General features: G+C 45.4%; 2 protein-coding genes across 2 annotated transcripts; one reads left to right on the top strand and one right to left on the bottom strand.

Annotated features, from left to right (window-relative positions):
- Positions 1-136: 136 nt before the first annotated feature.
- On the top strand, positions 137-4,711 carry ube2m (ubiquitin conjugating enzyme E2 M). The gene is made up of 6 exons (XM_053442496.1): positions 137-414; positions 1,307-1,401; positions 1,633-1,671; positions 2,827-2,930; positions 3,004-3,067; positions 3,535-4,711. Exons 1-6 carry the CDS (start codon positions 300-302, stop codon positions 3,673-3,675), a joined length of 558 nt encoding a protein of 185 aa, XP_053298471.1. The 5' UTR covers positions 137-299; the 3' UTR covers positions 3,676-4,711.
- A 1,219-nt stretch (positions 4,712-5,930) lies between these two features.
- LOC128457941 (E3 ubiquitin-protein ligase TRIM39) lies at positions 5,931-12,928 on the bottom strand. Its single transcript, XM_053442495.1, has 13 exons — positions 12,841-12,928; positions 10,905-11,022; positions 10,071-10,502; positions 9,643-9,747; positions 9,464-9,559; positions 9,017-9,250; positions 8,373-8,544; positions 8,138-8,227; positions 8,029-8,055; positions 7,922-7,948; positions 6,954-7,129; positions 6,693-6,848; positions 5,931-6,500 (listed from the first exon to the last, which is right to left on the bottom strand). Exons 2-13 carry the CDS (start codon positions 11,019-11,021, stop codon positions 6,294-6,296), a joined length of 1,839 nt encoding a protein of 612 aa, XP_053298470.1. The 5' UTR covers position 11,022; positions 12,841-12,928; the 3' UTR covers positions 5,931-6,293.
- Between the last annotated feature and the right edge of the window lie 1,047 nt (positions 12,929-13,975).

The raw sequence follows: 13,975 nt of genomic DNA, 5'->3' as shown, positions 1-13,975 counted from the left end.
AGGTTTGATTTAAAGTTTGTTGATCATAGTTTTTTTTGTACGTATGGTTCATTGCTACAGTTTTTGTTTTGTCACTGATTGCCTTCCATACACTTCTACCCCCGTGCCCGGCCTCCCCTGCTAGCTAACAGGCTAACAGGCTAGCTCGGCGCTAGCAGCTCTTCAGTGTAATTAGTTGAGACGCACCGGCTCCATCACGTCCCGGTGCCGTTAGACCGAACCGAGCCTCCTGAGATCCCGCACAGAGCCCGCACACACCGCAGCAACACGCAGCAGCAGCAGCGACCACACGACTGAAGATGATTAAACTGTTTTCACTGAAGCAGCAGAAGAAAGACGAGGAATCTGCTGGAGGAAACCGAACAGGAGCCGGGGGGAAAAAAGCCAGCGCGGCCCAGCTCCGGATACAGAAAGGTAGGCTAGTTACCCGGGCTAGTTACTTGGGCTAGTTACCCGGGCCATCGGCCGGTTAGCCGCACGACTAGTTAGAAGTAGCCCGTAGGGTGCCCCCCACCCCCAGAACATAAAGCGGGTCTATTTCTAACTCTGATGAAAAGAGCTAGCGCGCTAACTTTAGCATGGAGTGGTGCGGGCTAACAGCTAGCCTGTGCTACATTTGAAAATAGACATTCAGACATAGACTGTCTGAGGGCTAGCATGCTAGCACACAGCTAGCACCCACTCAAAACACACAGCGAGTTGCTAACTGTTAGCCACTTCACATGAACAGTGTGGGACAGCATCTCCACAGCGAACCAGGGGAACCATCGCTTTGTGTTCACCTGCTCCGATGAGTCTGTGGAACCTGCAGCTAACCAGCTAACCAGCTAACCAGTGAAAAGTCACCTCTCCTCAGTCTTTATTAACGTTTCAGGTGACAGGTGGAGTCATGTGACCAGAAACAGTAACGACAATCGTTACTGTTTACCATACTCGTTATAGATCATGGTTACTGGTGACGTGAAACGATACTTTATACAATAAACATTTGAATTTAAACTTCTGGGGAACGGGATCACTTTCTGCTGTTTGCGGTGAAGTTGTAGTGAACGGCTGAATGATGACTCGTCACACTCACTTTGTGTAATTCATTTGCCTGGACTCGTTATTGTCATGATCATCACCTTAATATTAGCATTTAATTCTCAGTGAATCCACTGAGTCCAAAATCAATTCATCCACCAAAGAAAATTCTGAGCAACCATTTTTTGAAGCGAAATACGTTTATTCTTTTATTGATCAACTATTGATTATTGATCTTCTGTGAGGGGAACTGATGGAAAGTGTTTTCTCTTTCCTGTGTCAGACATCAATGAGTTGAACCTGCCAAAGACGTGTGAGATCAACTTCCCTGATGACGATGACCTGCTCAACTTCAGACTCATCATCTCACCAGACGAGGTGCGTTTCTTCACTTCCTGTTTTCCACCATAAGCTGTGAGAAGCACAGCTTGAATTCACATTCATCTGCTCAATAGTTTGATCATTAAAGGATCACCCCCCTTACACCATGAAAACACTTCACTATGGTTGGCTGTGGTCAGAAGTGATTTTAATGTCCTGTAGTACACCTGTACGCCACTTCTGTCATGACAACTGGGATAATGATGATTGTTTGTCTTTGTCTCACAGGGTTTTTACAAAGGAGGAAAGTTTGTCTTCAGCTTTAAGGTGAGAAACACCTGTCACCTGACTTACTGACTGTATATAAGGACCATCAGTGACTGTATATAAAGATGATCAGTGACTGTATATAAGGACCATCAGTGACTGTATATAAAGATGATCAGTGACTTTATATAAAGATGATCAGTGACTGTATATAAAGAGGATCAGTGACTGTATATAAAGAGGATCAGTGACTGTATATAAAGAGGATCAGTGACTGTATATAAAGAGGATCAGTGACTGTATATAAAGAGGATCAGTGACTGTATATAAAGAGGATCAGTGACTGTATATAAAGAGGATCAGTGACTGTATATAAAGAGGATCAGTGACTTTATATAAAGAGGATCAGTGACTGTATATAAAGAGGATCAGTGACTGTATATAAAGAGGATCAGTGACTGTATATAAAGAGGATCAGTGACTGTATATAAAGAGGATCAGTGACTGTATATAAAGAGGATCAGTGACTGTATATAAAGAGGATCAGTGACTGTATATAAAGAGGATCAGTGACTGTATATAAAGAGGATCAGTGACTGTATATAAAGAGGATCAGTGACTGTATATAAAGAGGATCAGTGACTGTATATAAAGAGGATCAGTGACTGTATATAAAGAGGATCAGTGACTGTATATAAAGAGGATCAGTGACTGTATATAAAGAGGATCAGTGACTGTATATAAAGAGGATCAGTGACTGTATATAAAGAGGATCAGTGACTTTATATAAAGATGATCAGTGACTTTATATAAAGATGATCAGTGACTGTATATAAAGAGGATCAGTGACTGTATATAAAGAGGATCAGTGACTGTATATAAAGATGATCAGTGACTGTATATAAAGATGATCAGTGACTGTATATAAAGATGATCAGTGACTGTATATAAAGAGGATCAGTGACTGTATATAAAGAGGATCAGTGACTGTATATAAAGATGATCAGTGACTTTATATAAAGATGATCAGTGACTTTATATAAAGATGATCAGTGACTGTTATTAAGATGATCAGTGACTGTATATAAAGAGGATCAGTGACTGTATATAAAGAGGATCAGTGACTGACAGAAGTCGTCTTTCAGAAATATTTCTTTAACGTCTCCTTTGATTAATCTTTGTCCCATCGGCTAACATGGAGGATATGTTTTTCAGGTAGGACAGGGTTATCCTCATGACCCCCCCAAGGTAAAGTGTGAGACGATGGTGTATCACCCCAACATTGACCTGGAAGGAAACGTCTGCCTAAATATCTTAAGGTTTGTATTCAGCTGCCGCAGCTTTGAACCAGCAGCCGCTTCACCTCCTCACTGTGTGTGTGTTTGTCCACAGAGAGGACTGGAAGCCTGTGTTGACAGTAAACTCCATCATCTACGGTCTACAGTATCTATTTCTAGTGAGTCTCACACTCGGAGCGCTTGCAACACATGGCAACTTTATACAAACCAATAATAATCCTCATCCAGCAGAAAGGAAACCAACTGATCGTGGTGATATTGATGCTTTGACACACGCTGATAAAAATTTGCTGAAACTGATGTGGCTCCATTTATTTGTTGTAATCAATACATTATGAGACACTACACAATGTAAGTGATTGGTTGTCACGCCCGATGTCCACTGACCGTCTCTGAACTGTCCCCCAAGCTGATGTGATGTCATCACAACATCCTGGTCGGACCCCTGAGACGCATGAATTCAAAGTGAAGTGTTAATTAACCACCTAGCTAGTAGCTAGCTTCAGTCATTGACCTGTTCTGAGAACATTAAGATCCATCCATTAGTTAAAACGTATTAACTGATTGATCGCCGAATTGTTCCACTTCTGATCACCCCCCCCCCCCCCCCCCCCCCCCCTTTCAGGAGCCGAACCCTGAGGATCCGTTGAACAAGGAGGCGGCGGAGGTTCTGCAGACGAACCGGCGGCTCTTTGAGCAGAATGTCCATCGCTCTCTGAGGGGTGGCTACGTTGGCGCCACCTACTTCGAGAGGTGTCTTAAATAACTCGGCGTCCCACCAACCCCCAGACTCCCCCCACTCCTCCCCCTCCTCCGTCCTGCTCGTTGGCAGAAGCTGCTGAGACAGGAAGCCGCTCATCAGAAGACGACAGACCCATCCCCACACACACCCCACCTGCTCACACTTAGCCCCCACCCCCCAGTTCTCCCTGTTTTATTTCTGAGACGCAGAATTCAACCGTTTACACGCCACAGGGGGGCGCTGACACACACCTGACTGGACTCAAAAAGATGGCTGATGATGATGATGATGATGATGATGGGGGGGGTAGTTGCTCAGGTGAGACAATGATTCGGTGAACGCCACAACGCCTCTGATACCCACATGGTTTTTATTTTTTTTATTTTATGTGCGTGGTGGAAACACCTGAGTTTATCAGGTGGTCAGAAGGACACGCCCACCTCGTTTTTGCTGTCATTTATTCGCTCCTCACATCAGTCGTCAGCAAACTCCAAACTGATCAGGTTGTCATCAGGGAGCAGGGCTACTGACGTTAAGGCAACGTGATGACAGGATGGTGGTCACCGTGAAAACACTCCCGTCAGGCAGCCATTGTTTTGTCAGTAGAAACTCAAAGTCGACAGTTTCCTGCTGGTCATGAGTCAACGGCAGGAGGCTGGGGGGGGGGGCGCTTGATTGGGAGGTCTTTGCTACGAGCCTTCAATAAAAAAAGAATTATATAAAAAGTAATCATGCCTGCCGCTGATCACATGACACCAGATCAGCTACAGGTCGGACTGGTGGCCCCAAATGACAGCGTTAGCAACGTGAAGATTGATTGGTTTGGAGTTTGCTGCTACACACACATAGTATTAGGGGCGGAGCTAAGTGGCTCCGCTGTCATGGGGGTGGGACGATCCGTGTGTTTTAAAGGAGCAGGGGGGGGGGGGGGATAAATGTTGGTGGGGGTTATAGCAGGGCTTAAAATGTTTGACTCTATTGTGTATATTGAAACCCAGCTGTTCACATTGACTGCAATATGATTTATGTTAAATAAAATATGAACTTGAAAGATTAGAAATGTTGTGACGTGCCCAGAATCACTTCCTGTTCAGTGCCCTTGATCCACTGACACACTTCCTGTCGAAGGACCCTGACCTCGGACGTCTCCGTGTTGTGAAGAATGAAAGGTTTTCATCACATCTTCACCTTCATCGCAAACAAAGACCATGTTCGGAACTTATGGTCAATTTCTCCCACGTTTGTTGGTACAGTGAGTTCGTACGAACACGGCACATTCGATTCTAACCTCAGGAAAGTGTGTAAATGATAAACCTGAACGAGGATATTAAACATAATTAACGTCTGAACCATATAAGCAAAGGTTAGGAGATCCCCCCCCATGACTCCGTCCTCCGACTGCTCAGGAGCATCATGTCCAGAACATGCAGGCACGAGGAGGCCACACCCACTGAGTCACATGATGACTTGATGAAATTCACACAAGTTGGATCAGCCTGTGGCTTCAGTTTGTTACTGGGACCTTCAGTGGGGTCTGAATCCAGTCCTCAGTGGTTGATGGTTTTACTTTCCATCATACAATGTTCATCAGTAAAGATTTATACTTGAATCATTAATTAATCATGTGTGATTTAGGTGTTTATAGTTTTTCTGAGCAGTGCTGGTTCCATGTGTTCCTATGTTCTCACGATCTAATGATCATAAGGTGGTGGACTAGTGGCAGAAACTTGGACTAGTGGCAGAAAAGGTCTCTGGTTCGTCTCCACGGAGAAACAAGAAGAAGACGAACCTGGATTGATCTGTCCAAACATCCAAGAGGATTCTCCCTACCCTGTCTAGTGCCCCTGAGCAAGGCACCTTACTCCCCCAACATCTGCTCCCCGGGCGCCGTGCATGGTCGCTCACTGCTCTGTGTGTCCTGCACCAGATGGGTCAAAAGCAGAGGTTCCATGTCCCTACCTGCATGAGTGTGACTGTGTTTGGGACAAATAAATGTATCTTCATCTTCATCTTCATCTAGAGCGTAGTTCAGCCCCAGCAGCTGGTTCCCTCCACACGTTCACTGGCAAAGCTCCAACAAGGCGCCTTTATTTCATTTAGCTGCTTCCTCTGAAAACCAGCTCCACCTTCTTCACACTGGGTTTGATGCAACTCATTTGTGTTGTCGCTGATGCTCTGGTCGGTTCCCTCTTCAGGTCCAGGAGATCCCAGGACCACCAGCTGTTACTGATGCAGATTCAAATGAAGATTTGTTTGACGGAAGTGATTCTGACAGAAACTTTCTAATGTTCATATGTTTTAATGTTCATATGTTAAACATGTTTTCTTGTTTCATTTATTTCTGACACTTTATTCACTCATTAATCAACAAACTCAATTATCACGGTGGTTTTTTTACAGTTGAAGGATCTGGAACGTGAGACGAGACGTCAGCTGTTCTTATGTTCGCTGATCTATCGGTGGATCTGGTTTCCGAAGAAAGATCAAAGGAGGACTGACGTTTTATTTAGTCGTCAAAGGCAACAGAGTCACAACTGAATCAAAGTTTCTGTCCCGTCGTCTTTCGTCTCCTCTGTCCCTTCGTCTGTCCCGTCGTCTTTCGTCTCGTCTCCTCTGTCTCGCTCGGGGACGAGGCCCGGCCCTCAGGCCACGTGGTGCTGTGCGGTGATGAGCACCAGGGGGACCTCTTTGTCTCCAGTTCCCAGCAGAGGAAATATCCTCTCTGTAAACTCAGACGATCCAGTGAAGCTGTAGATCTCAGAGCCCGACTTGGCATTATAGAAGGACACCTGACCCACGTCCACGTCCAGGAAGACGCCCACCTGACGCAACTTCTGAGGGTTCTTCACCTGCAGGACAGACACAAGTGGAACCTGAGCACGTACATGGACGACAAGCTAATGTTAGCACAGATGTAGGTCAGTTGAAGTTGACACAGATGTCTGAGCAGATCTTTGGATGGACTGATTCCTTATTCATGATACAATCAATGAGGAGACAGACTGATGATGACAGGGTTTGACTGGAGGTTTGGGTTCAACCTTGGTGAGTGGGGGTGCAGTGAGCGCCCGCAGCTGGCTGCCACTCCACCAGATGGCGTAGTATCCGTTAGAGGGACTCATGTCGAACAGACCTTTCCTCTGAGCCGACTCGCTGACCACGCCCACCTTCCAGTCCTTATTCTCCCCGACAAACACCTGAGACAGGTGAGAGCACACGGCAGGTGTTACTGTGTGTGTTACTGTGTGTGTTACTGTGTGTGTTACTGAGTGTGTGTGTGTTTCTTTGTGTGTGGGTCTGACCTCCCAGTAATGGCGTCCAGAGCCAAATCCCTCCTTGGCGTTGACACAGGACCACACATCGAACCTGTGAGGACTGTTTCTGTAGAACTGCAGCTTCTCTCCTCGCTTCACCTGCTTCCTGTCCTCAGACAGGATGAGGAAGGGATACGCCGTCACCGGGTTCAACGTCACGTCCTCTGGAAACCACAAGAAAACCAAAACATACCAACAGCTTGTTACTGGGGCACTAGAGGGGACGTCACATGTACGATGACATGTGACATCTCAGGCTTTACCAAAGCTAACACCACGTGTTTCCATCCAGCTTCGGGTGGAGTCGCAAAAACATCTCAGACAGGAATCAGCGCCTGTGCAGTGTGATGGTGTCGAGGCCCCGCCCACACACTCTGGACCAAACAAGAGTCCGTCTCAACGTCAATCATGAAGTCTCCATCTCTTAGAAACGTTTAGTTAACGTCTACTTCGATTTGTTTGACTTGTCCACGTCTCGTCTGCTAACATGGAATCCTATTGTGGCGCCAGCCACCAGGGGGTGATCAAGACTCTCAGGCTTCACTTTAAGGATTTGTCATGTTGTGTACTTTATTTACAGTCTCCCCAATTTAGACATGACCACTCCGACTTCCAGTGTGGTGAGGGTTTGAGTTTCTCTATAACTTTGATATGTAGAGAGCCTGGAGGTCATGTATATTATGATTTTACGCTTTACAAATGAAATTGAAAAATTTAGTTAAACTAGTTAACCCTAGCATCCGTGTATGCTAGCAGTTAGCATTCTGCTTGAGCTGCCTGTATATCTTTTAAATTTTTAAATAAACGTAACATTTCATGAACAGCTAAATGGTTAAAGCAATTGTTATAGATCCACATAATCAATAACGTTTATTAAAATAGTAATAGCAATGATTGTAAGCAAACACGTGTCTCAGAGAGCTGAAAATAAAAATGTGTAATGTTGTAAAACTCACCCATGTAGACACGAGCCTTTTTGTGTCCTGAGACAAAACACAAAGAGATTTTTACAAACACACGTTGATCATTTGTGATGGAGAAGAAAAGTGAGTGGGACACAGACCTGAGACGGCTTTGAACTTCTTCATATCTACAGAGGACAGGAAACCACGTGAGACCTTCCACAATCAAAGTGAAGTATAGTGAGTGTGGTTGTGTTGAGGACGCCTCACCTCTCAGAGACCACTGACTCTTCCTCAGGTTGGAGCTGCTTCCTCTCAGACTGAGCATGCTCTCCGCCGCCATCAGGTCTGTGGAGGAAACTAACGCACAATCTGCTTCAGCTTCAACGCTGAATGATTCAACCATTTTTATTTAATTTGTCCATATCTAAGATGTTCATGTGTTAGTTGATAAAAGGGACGTTTTCATGATTAAAGGTCATGTTCCACCACCAGCTCAACTCACAGGAGCCTCCGGAGCCCCGGGAGCAGACCTCCTCCATCCTGATGTCGTCCATCTTGTCTTTCACGTCTGTCAGAGAACTCTTCACCTCCGCCAGATTGAAATGGAGGGAGAACTCAGGTTCCACGTTGATCTGCAGATCGTCAGCCAGAGGCACTGTGGCCTCCTCAAAGCTCTGAGGAAGAGGAGGTGATGAAGAATGATGAAGAGTTTTCTGTGGGCTTTTTGTTCCCTGATTACAGACGTGAGCTCTGGTAGAATATTCAACGTGACCAAACATTTCAAAATAATTTATCTGAATATCCACATTCTAAAGATCTCAAGATTACTGTGATAATACTATTATACATCACATTAAAGTCTCATCAACACATGTTACTGACATGACTTTACCAGGATCGCTGCTGTGGCCACATCCTGGATCTTGATGGTGGAATGTGAATCAAAGATCATGATGGCAGCTGATCGATGATAAGATTACAACAAGACCTCTTGATATACAATATGTCAACTAGGAAAACATCGCAACGATCATATAACTTGCGATAAATAAACAAATATTGTAAATGGGATTAAAGTCTTTCTGCTTTGGTTTCACTGATAACATCGACCTCATGCAGTGAGTAAAATACTAATTCAGTTCCCACCTGCAGGAAACCGATGTGATCCTGACTGATGGCCTGGACTTCCAGTGTGGCCCTCCTGTCCATCAACTGGCTGAGCTCCGCCTCCAGACGGCTCACCAGCCCCTCCCCCTTGGACATGACGGCATCCAGCTGGTTCTCGATCCCGCCCACCACCCGCGTCCGGATCCGGTCGAGGGAAGCGGACACTTCGTCCAGCAGCTGTTCAGCTTCCCCTCGCTGTCCGTCTGCGTAGTTCTGAGACAAAACAATTGAAATAATGATCATTCAAGTCAAATGGTTTGACTGAAACATACAGAACCAAAACTTCAAGTTGAAGTAGTTTGTTAAAATTAGTCATATCAGCTAAAGTACCCTTGAGCAAGGCACTCAGGCCCAGCTGGACAAACTGGGACCAAAAGTTGACCATCTTTCAAGTTTTAAACGTTTTACTCAAACAACATGTCAGACCTTCACTCCCTCCAGTTTCCTCCGGAGCTCCGTCACGTGGATCTCTCGCTCTCTGATCCGGTTCAGGATTTCCTGCTCCGTCCTCGCCACCTGTTTCTGAACACACACGTGTGAACACGTCTCCGTCTCACCAACTGAATCCCACCACGAGGACATCACATCGAGTCTCTGTCATTTACCTGTTTGCTGAGTCTCTCTGTCTGGACAGAGACAGTTTTGTGTGTTCGATGTTCCTCCAGGACACAAATGGCACAGATACACCTCTGACATGTCCGACAGTACACCTGCAGGGGCGAACACGTCAGGAACAAGTTCCTCCATTAATCCACGTGATCAGGGTCCCTGAGTGGACCCGAGTCCCCCTGACAAGAACCTAACAAACATCTCTGCAGAGACCTGAGACTGTCCCTACCCGAGGACGACACCTGACCACCAGGAGACGATGTCGGATTTGTGTCTATCAGTTTTTTCTTTTTAATAAACAATTTTTTAAACTAAAGGAAACTAAATAAAATGTGAAAAAAGTCTCAACTTGGTTAAAAATGTACCAAAAATAAATGGACCTCGAATAAGGACAAAGCTGAGATGCTGATCTGTTTGCACTCACCTCCAGCAGGCGGCGGTGGACGGAGCAGGTGCGGCCCCGCAGAGCCTCCAGAGGATCCATCAGTGGGTGTTTGGAGTAGAAGGGCGTGGTGTGATGTGGCCGCACATGCTCAGTGCAGTATGAGGCCGTGCAGGTGAGGCAGGAGCTGACGGCCGGTTGTTTCCCTCCGGTACACACATCACACCACACCACCTCCTCACCTGTCGCCACCGTCGCCACCGTCAGAAACGGGTTCGTGTCGCCAGTCGTCCGCGGCGCCTCGTTCCCGCCCGGCGGGGGAAACCCCGCGGCTCCATAACGAGTCTCTTTGTATTTGTCTGCGATGAGAGCGAAGACTTTGTTGACGCTGAGCTGAGGTCGTTCATCGAACGGATGTTTGCACAGCGGACACGTGCACACGGGACTGGACGCCCAGTAACCTCCAATACACGCCTGCAAACAAATAAGAGAAGAAGAGTTTGAACATGTATCAAAGTCATATGACCACTGAACCCTTCTGCACCTGTGGTCCTGCACCTGCACCTGAACTCCCTTAGAGGGCGCCATTTCTGAGCTTTAGGATGTTCGTCTTTCTTCTTTTGAAGGAAAAACAAGAAAGTCACCAGTTTGTAAGCCTCAGCACCGGGGACACCTAGTGGCCAAAGGCAATACTTTTCCAGGTTGCTCGATCGTTTCATTCTTGTGTCAACATGTTGTCTCGAGAACGATTTGACGAAAAGTCTTCACATCAGCAGCAAACGTTCACTTTTAACATTAATTCCATCTTAAACAAATCGGACACATGCTTCAGTTCAGGTGTAACCGGGCCTCGGGTGTTGTGTGTCTTTACGTTACCTGGCAGAAGTTGTGTCCACAGGGAGTTGTGACTGGTTCAACGAACAGGTCCAGACAGATGGAGCAGGTTAACTCCTGCTCTGAGAACAGATCTAAAGGCGCCTCCGCCATCGACATCCTGCAAGATAGATCAGATTTAAAGAGTCAGAGGTCGGAGGTCAAACTGGAAATTCACTGCTTTCTCAGTGGACACCGGACATGATGACATCACTTCCAGGAAGAACTATAGTTGTTTAAGACATGATAGACATGTTCCTCACATGTTCTACAGGTTCCCTATGGGAGAACAAACGTCTGAGTCAGTGTCTCTGGACACGTTCATGATCTTCTCCTGCAGCCTCCTGGTAGAATGTGTGTAACATGTCAGAGTCCATGTGAGGAACCAGCAGGACAATGTGTGGAAGCTTCCCAGTGAGCGAGTGGACGTGTTGATGAGGTTTCTAACACGTGACGTGAAACTGAAGAACACAAACATCTCAGGATGAAGAAGAGGAGCCGGACACGTAGAAGACGAAGACGTCCACTAGAAACACGAGGAGATTCCAGATCTTCTGGTGATGAGACTCCGGTGTGGAGGAGATGTAAACAACAACACTGATCTTTCCACAGCAGAGTTCATACGTCATGTCCCGCCTCCTGCTGCTCTACAGGCTCCGCCCCTCTACCAAAGCTCCGCCCCTCCCCTGGATGTTCCCACATGTTCCTGTTGTTGCAATCTCTGTTGAAGGCTGAATGTACGAGCATAAATGAACAAAAGGAAAGGCAGTGGTCCAACTTTATCTATTCAATGCACAATATTCACATTAATATCAATTCATATTTACAACATCTGTTCAGTGCACAATATTTAGCTTCAGTTCAAGCACATGTTCTGCAGAGGAGCTGCTGCTGCAGAGCAAAGTCTTCAATGGGCTTTGATTTGAATATGACCATAAATGACTATTTCCTTGTACTCAAATAAAGTACTATACAGGATGAAGTTATGCATCTTCCGGTCCTGCAAATATTTCACAACAACAAAAATGTTAAACAAAAGAATGAATTCCGTAAACAGCAACGTTATAGTGCTTTTATTTTGAAACGAATACAGAAAGAGTTTTTAACATTTTTAAATGCGTTTGTGACAATTTCAACAGCTAAATATTAAAACTCAGGTGAAAGTTAATTTTCTCGGTTTCTTCTTCTGTGAAACAAAATATTTATCTTTCTATTACACAAACGCACTTACAACACTTCCCGAACCCGTTTCAAAGTAAAAGCACTGCACGTTTCACTTTCTGAATCATTCATTTGATCTCACGGGGCTTTGATGGCTTTGATTGTGATCGACAGACCGGAAGATGCTCGTCCTCAGACTGTGGAGTCCTGGGGTTTAGTCTGTGAACCCACTTGTTTCGAAGGCAAAGCGATAAACCGGCAACTCCGCGGCCGGTAGCCGACACGCTGCCGTGTGAACAACCGACCACCGACACACAGACAACCGACCACCGACACACAGACAACCGACCACCGACACACAGACAACCGACCACCGACAACCGACCCACAGACAACCGACCCACAGACAACCGACACACAGACAACCGACCACCGACAAACAGACAACCGACCCACAACTGCGAGATCGACCGGTACGCGATCGACGGGTTGGCGACCACTGCTCTAAAGGTTAAGGTTTCAGGCGTCATGCTAAACTATGCTAAGCTAAGCAATCCATGTCAGCAAGTGAGTCTCGGAACATGTGGAAGTGGAACGAAGCGCAGACGTGACAGTATGAGACTGATCCTCGATCAGCTGCGTCACACTTTCACCTGAGAACAGGTGAGAACGTTCAGACGAATCTAAACTGGACTAAATCAAACTAAATCAACCAAACTGGATCAAAACAACTTTACATTTAAAATGTGAGTGACACGTATTGAGCTGAAGCACCAACCTGGTTCAGCTGGAGGCAGCTTCTTCTTCTCTTCCTCTGTTCAGGACTTCTCTTCCAAATCCGGAAACTCTGGTTCCTGTGGGCGGGGCCGTCCTCCGTGGGCGGGGCCTCACAGGTGCACAAAGGGCTCAGGTGAGTTTCGGGGCGGAGCCGGTTTTCTACCTCCATATAAACTTAATCTAAATTATGTTTCAGGTTTAAGAGTAAACGTCAGTCAAAATAAACGAATCCATTGTAATAGATCAATTCTAATAAATCTATTGAGAAAATAAAGGATAAATACAAGAAATCCTAAATACATTTTTAATGCTTTATAAAATCTAATTTTTTAATTAAACTCATGTGGGGGGGCAAACAATGTATATCAATAATTATGAACATTGTATAATTGCTCAGAGGCAGGGGCAGGGTTATGTATGTTGGTGGAGGACAGACGGGACCGAGGACATTCCTGAGTGAGCTGGTCAATCCAGTTTGAGGCCTGGTTGTCCTGGTCTGTGATTGGCTCATTCTTCAGCCTTCATAATGCAATAAAACCCTTTCCACTGTATGGAGGCAAATGTCTGCCACTAACAGAAATAAGTAATGTGCTCGAGCAGATCAAAATCAATGCAGACGATGAATCTCTCAAATTTATCGTTTAAGAAAACATGACTTTGTAGATTTTGATCTTGAAAAAAAAAAAAGATATTACATTTGATACATTACAAGATAGATTTCAAAAGGGCCCATACACTGCATTATCCAAATAGATCACTGCACTCCCAAAACACAGGTTCTCTTGTGGTTCTAGAGTCTGACAGAGTAGAACATGAGGAAGAACCTTCAGCTCCCAGGCTCCTCTCCGGCGGAACCAGCTCCCACTCTGGGTTCTGGAGTCTGACACCATCTCCACATTTAAGGTTAAACTAAATCTCCTCTCCTGGGTTTCTCTAGACCAGTTTAAGGTCTTGACCTTTTATGTAAAGAGCTTTGAGATCACATTTTATTTTATTTAAAAATCTTGAATAATCTCTTCCAAAATGTAAACCGTGGTTTGATAAAAGATGTCTAATGTGAAAATGCAGATATTTAACAGTTGAAATCATAAACTAGTGAAATAAACAAGAGATTAATTCAGAGTTTGTCTCAGTGA

Source organism: Pleuronectes platessa, chromosome 16 (assembly GCF_947347685.1).
Source record: "Pleuronectes platessa chromosome 16, fPlePla1.1, whole genome shotgun sequence".
Classification (NCBI taxonomy): domain Eukaryota; kingdom Metazoa; phylum Chordata; class Actinopteri; order Pleuronectiformes; family Pleuronectidae; genus Pleuronectes; species Pleuronectes platessa.
The sequence above is the reverse complement of the archived record's forward strand: the minus strand, read 5'-3'. Positions and strand labels throughout refer to the sequence as shown.

What these genes read in the sequence shown, in the direction of transcription:
- ube2m (XM_053442496.1), top strand. Translation starts at nt 300, where the DNA reads ATGATTAAACTGTTTTCACTGAAGCAGCAGAAGAAAGACGAGGAATCT. An exon ending in AGTTTGTCTTCAGCTTTAAG is followed by an intron (nt 1,672 to 2,826) that starts GTGAGAAACACC and finishes TATGTTTTTCAG; the next exon opens with GTAGGACAGGGTTATCCTCA. An exon ending in GTCTACAGTATCTATTTCTA is followed by an intron (nt 3,068 to 3,534) that starts GTGAGTCTCACA and finishes CCCCCCTTTCAG; the next exon opens with GAGCCGAACCCTGAGGATCC.
- LOC128457941 (XM_053442495.1), bottom strand. Translation starts at nt 11,021, where the DNA reads ATGTCGATGGCGGAGGCGCCTTTAGATCTGTTCTCAGAGCAGGAGTTA. An exon ending in GTGGACACAACTTCTGCCAG is followed by an intron (nt 10,503 to 10,904) that starts GTAACGTAAAGA and finishes ATTTGTTTGCAG; the next exon opens with GCGTGTATTGGAGGTTACTG. An exon ending in GAAGTTCAAAGCCGTCTCAG is followed by an intron (nt 7,949 to 8,028) that starts GTCTGTGTCCCA and finishes GTTTTGTCTCAG; the next exon opens with GACACAAAAAGGCTCGTGTC.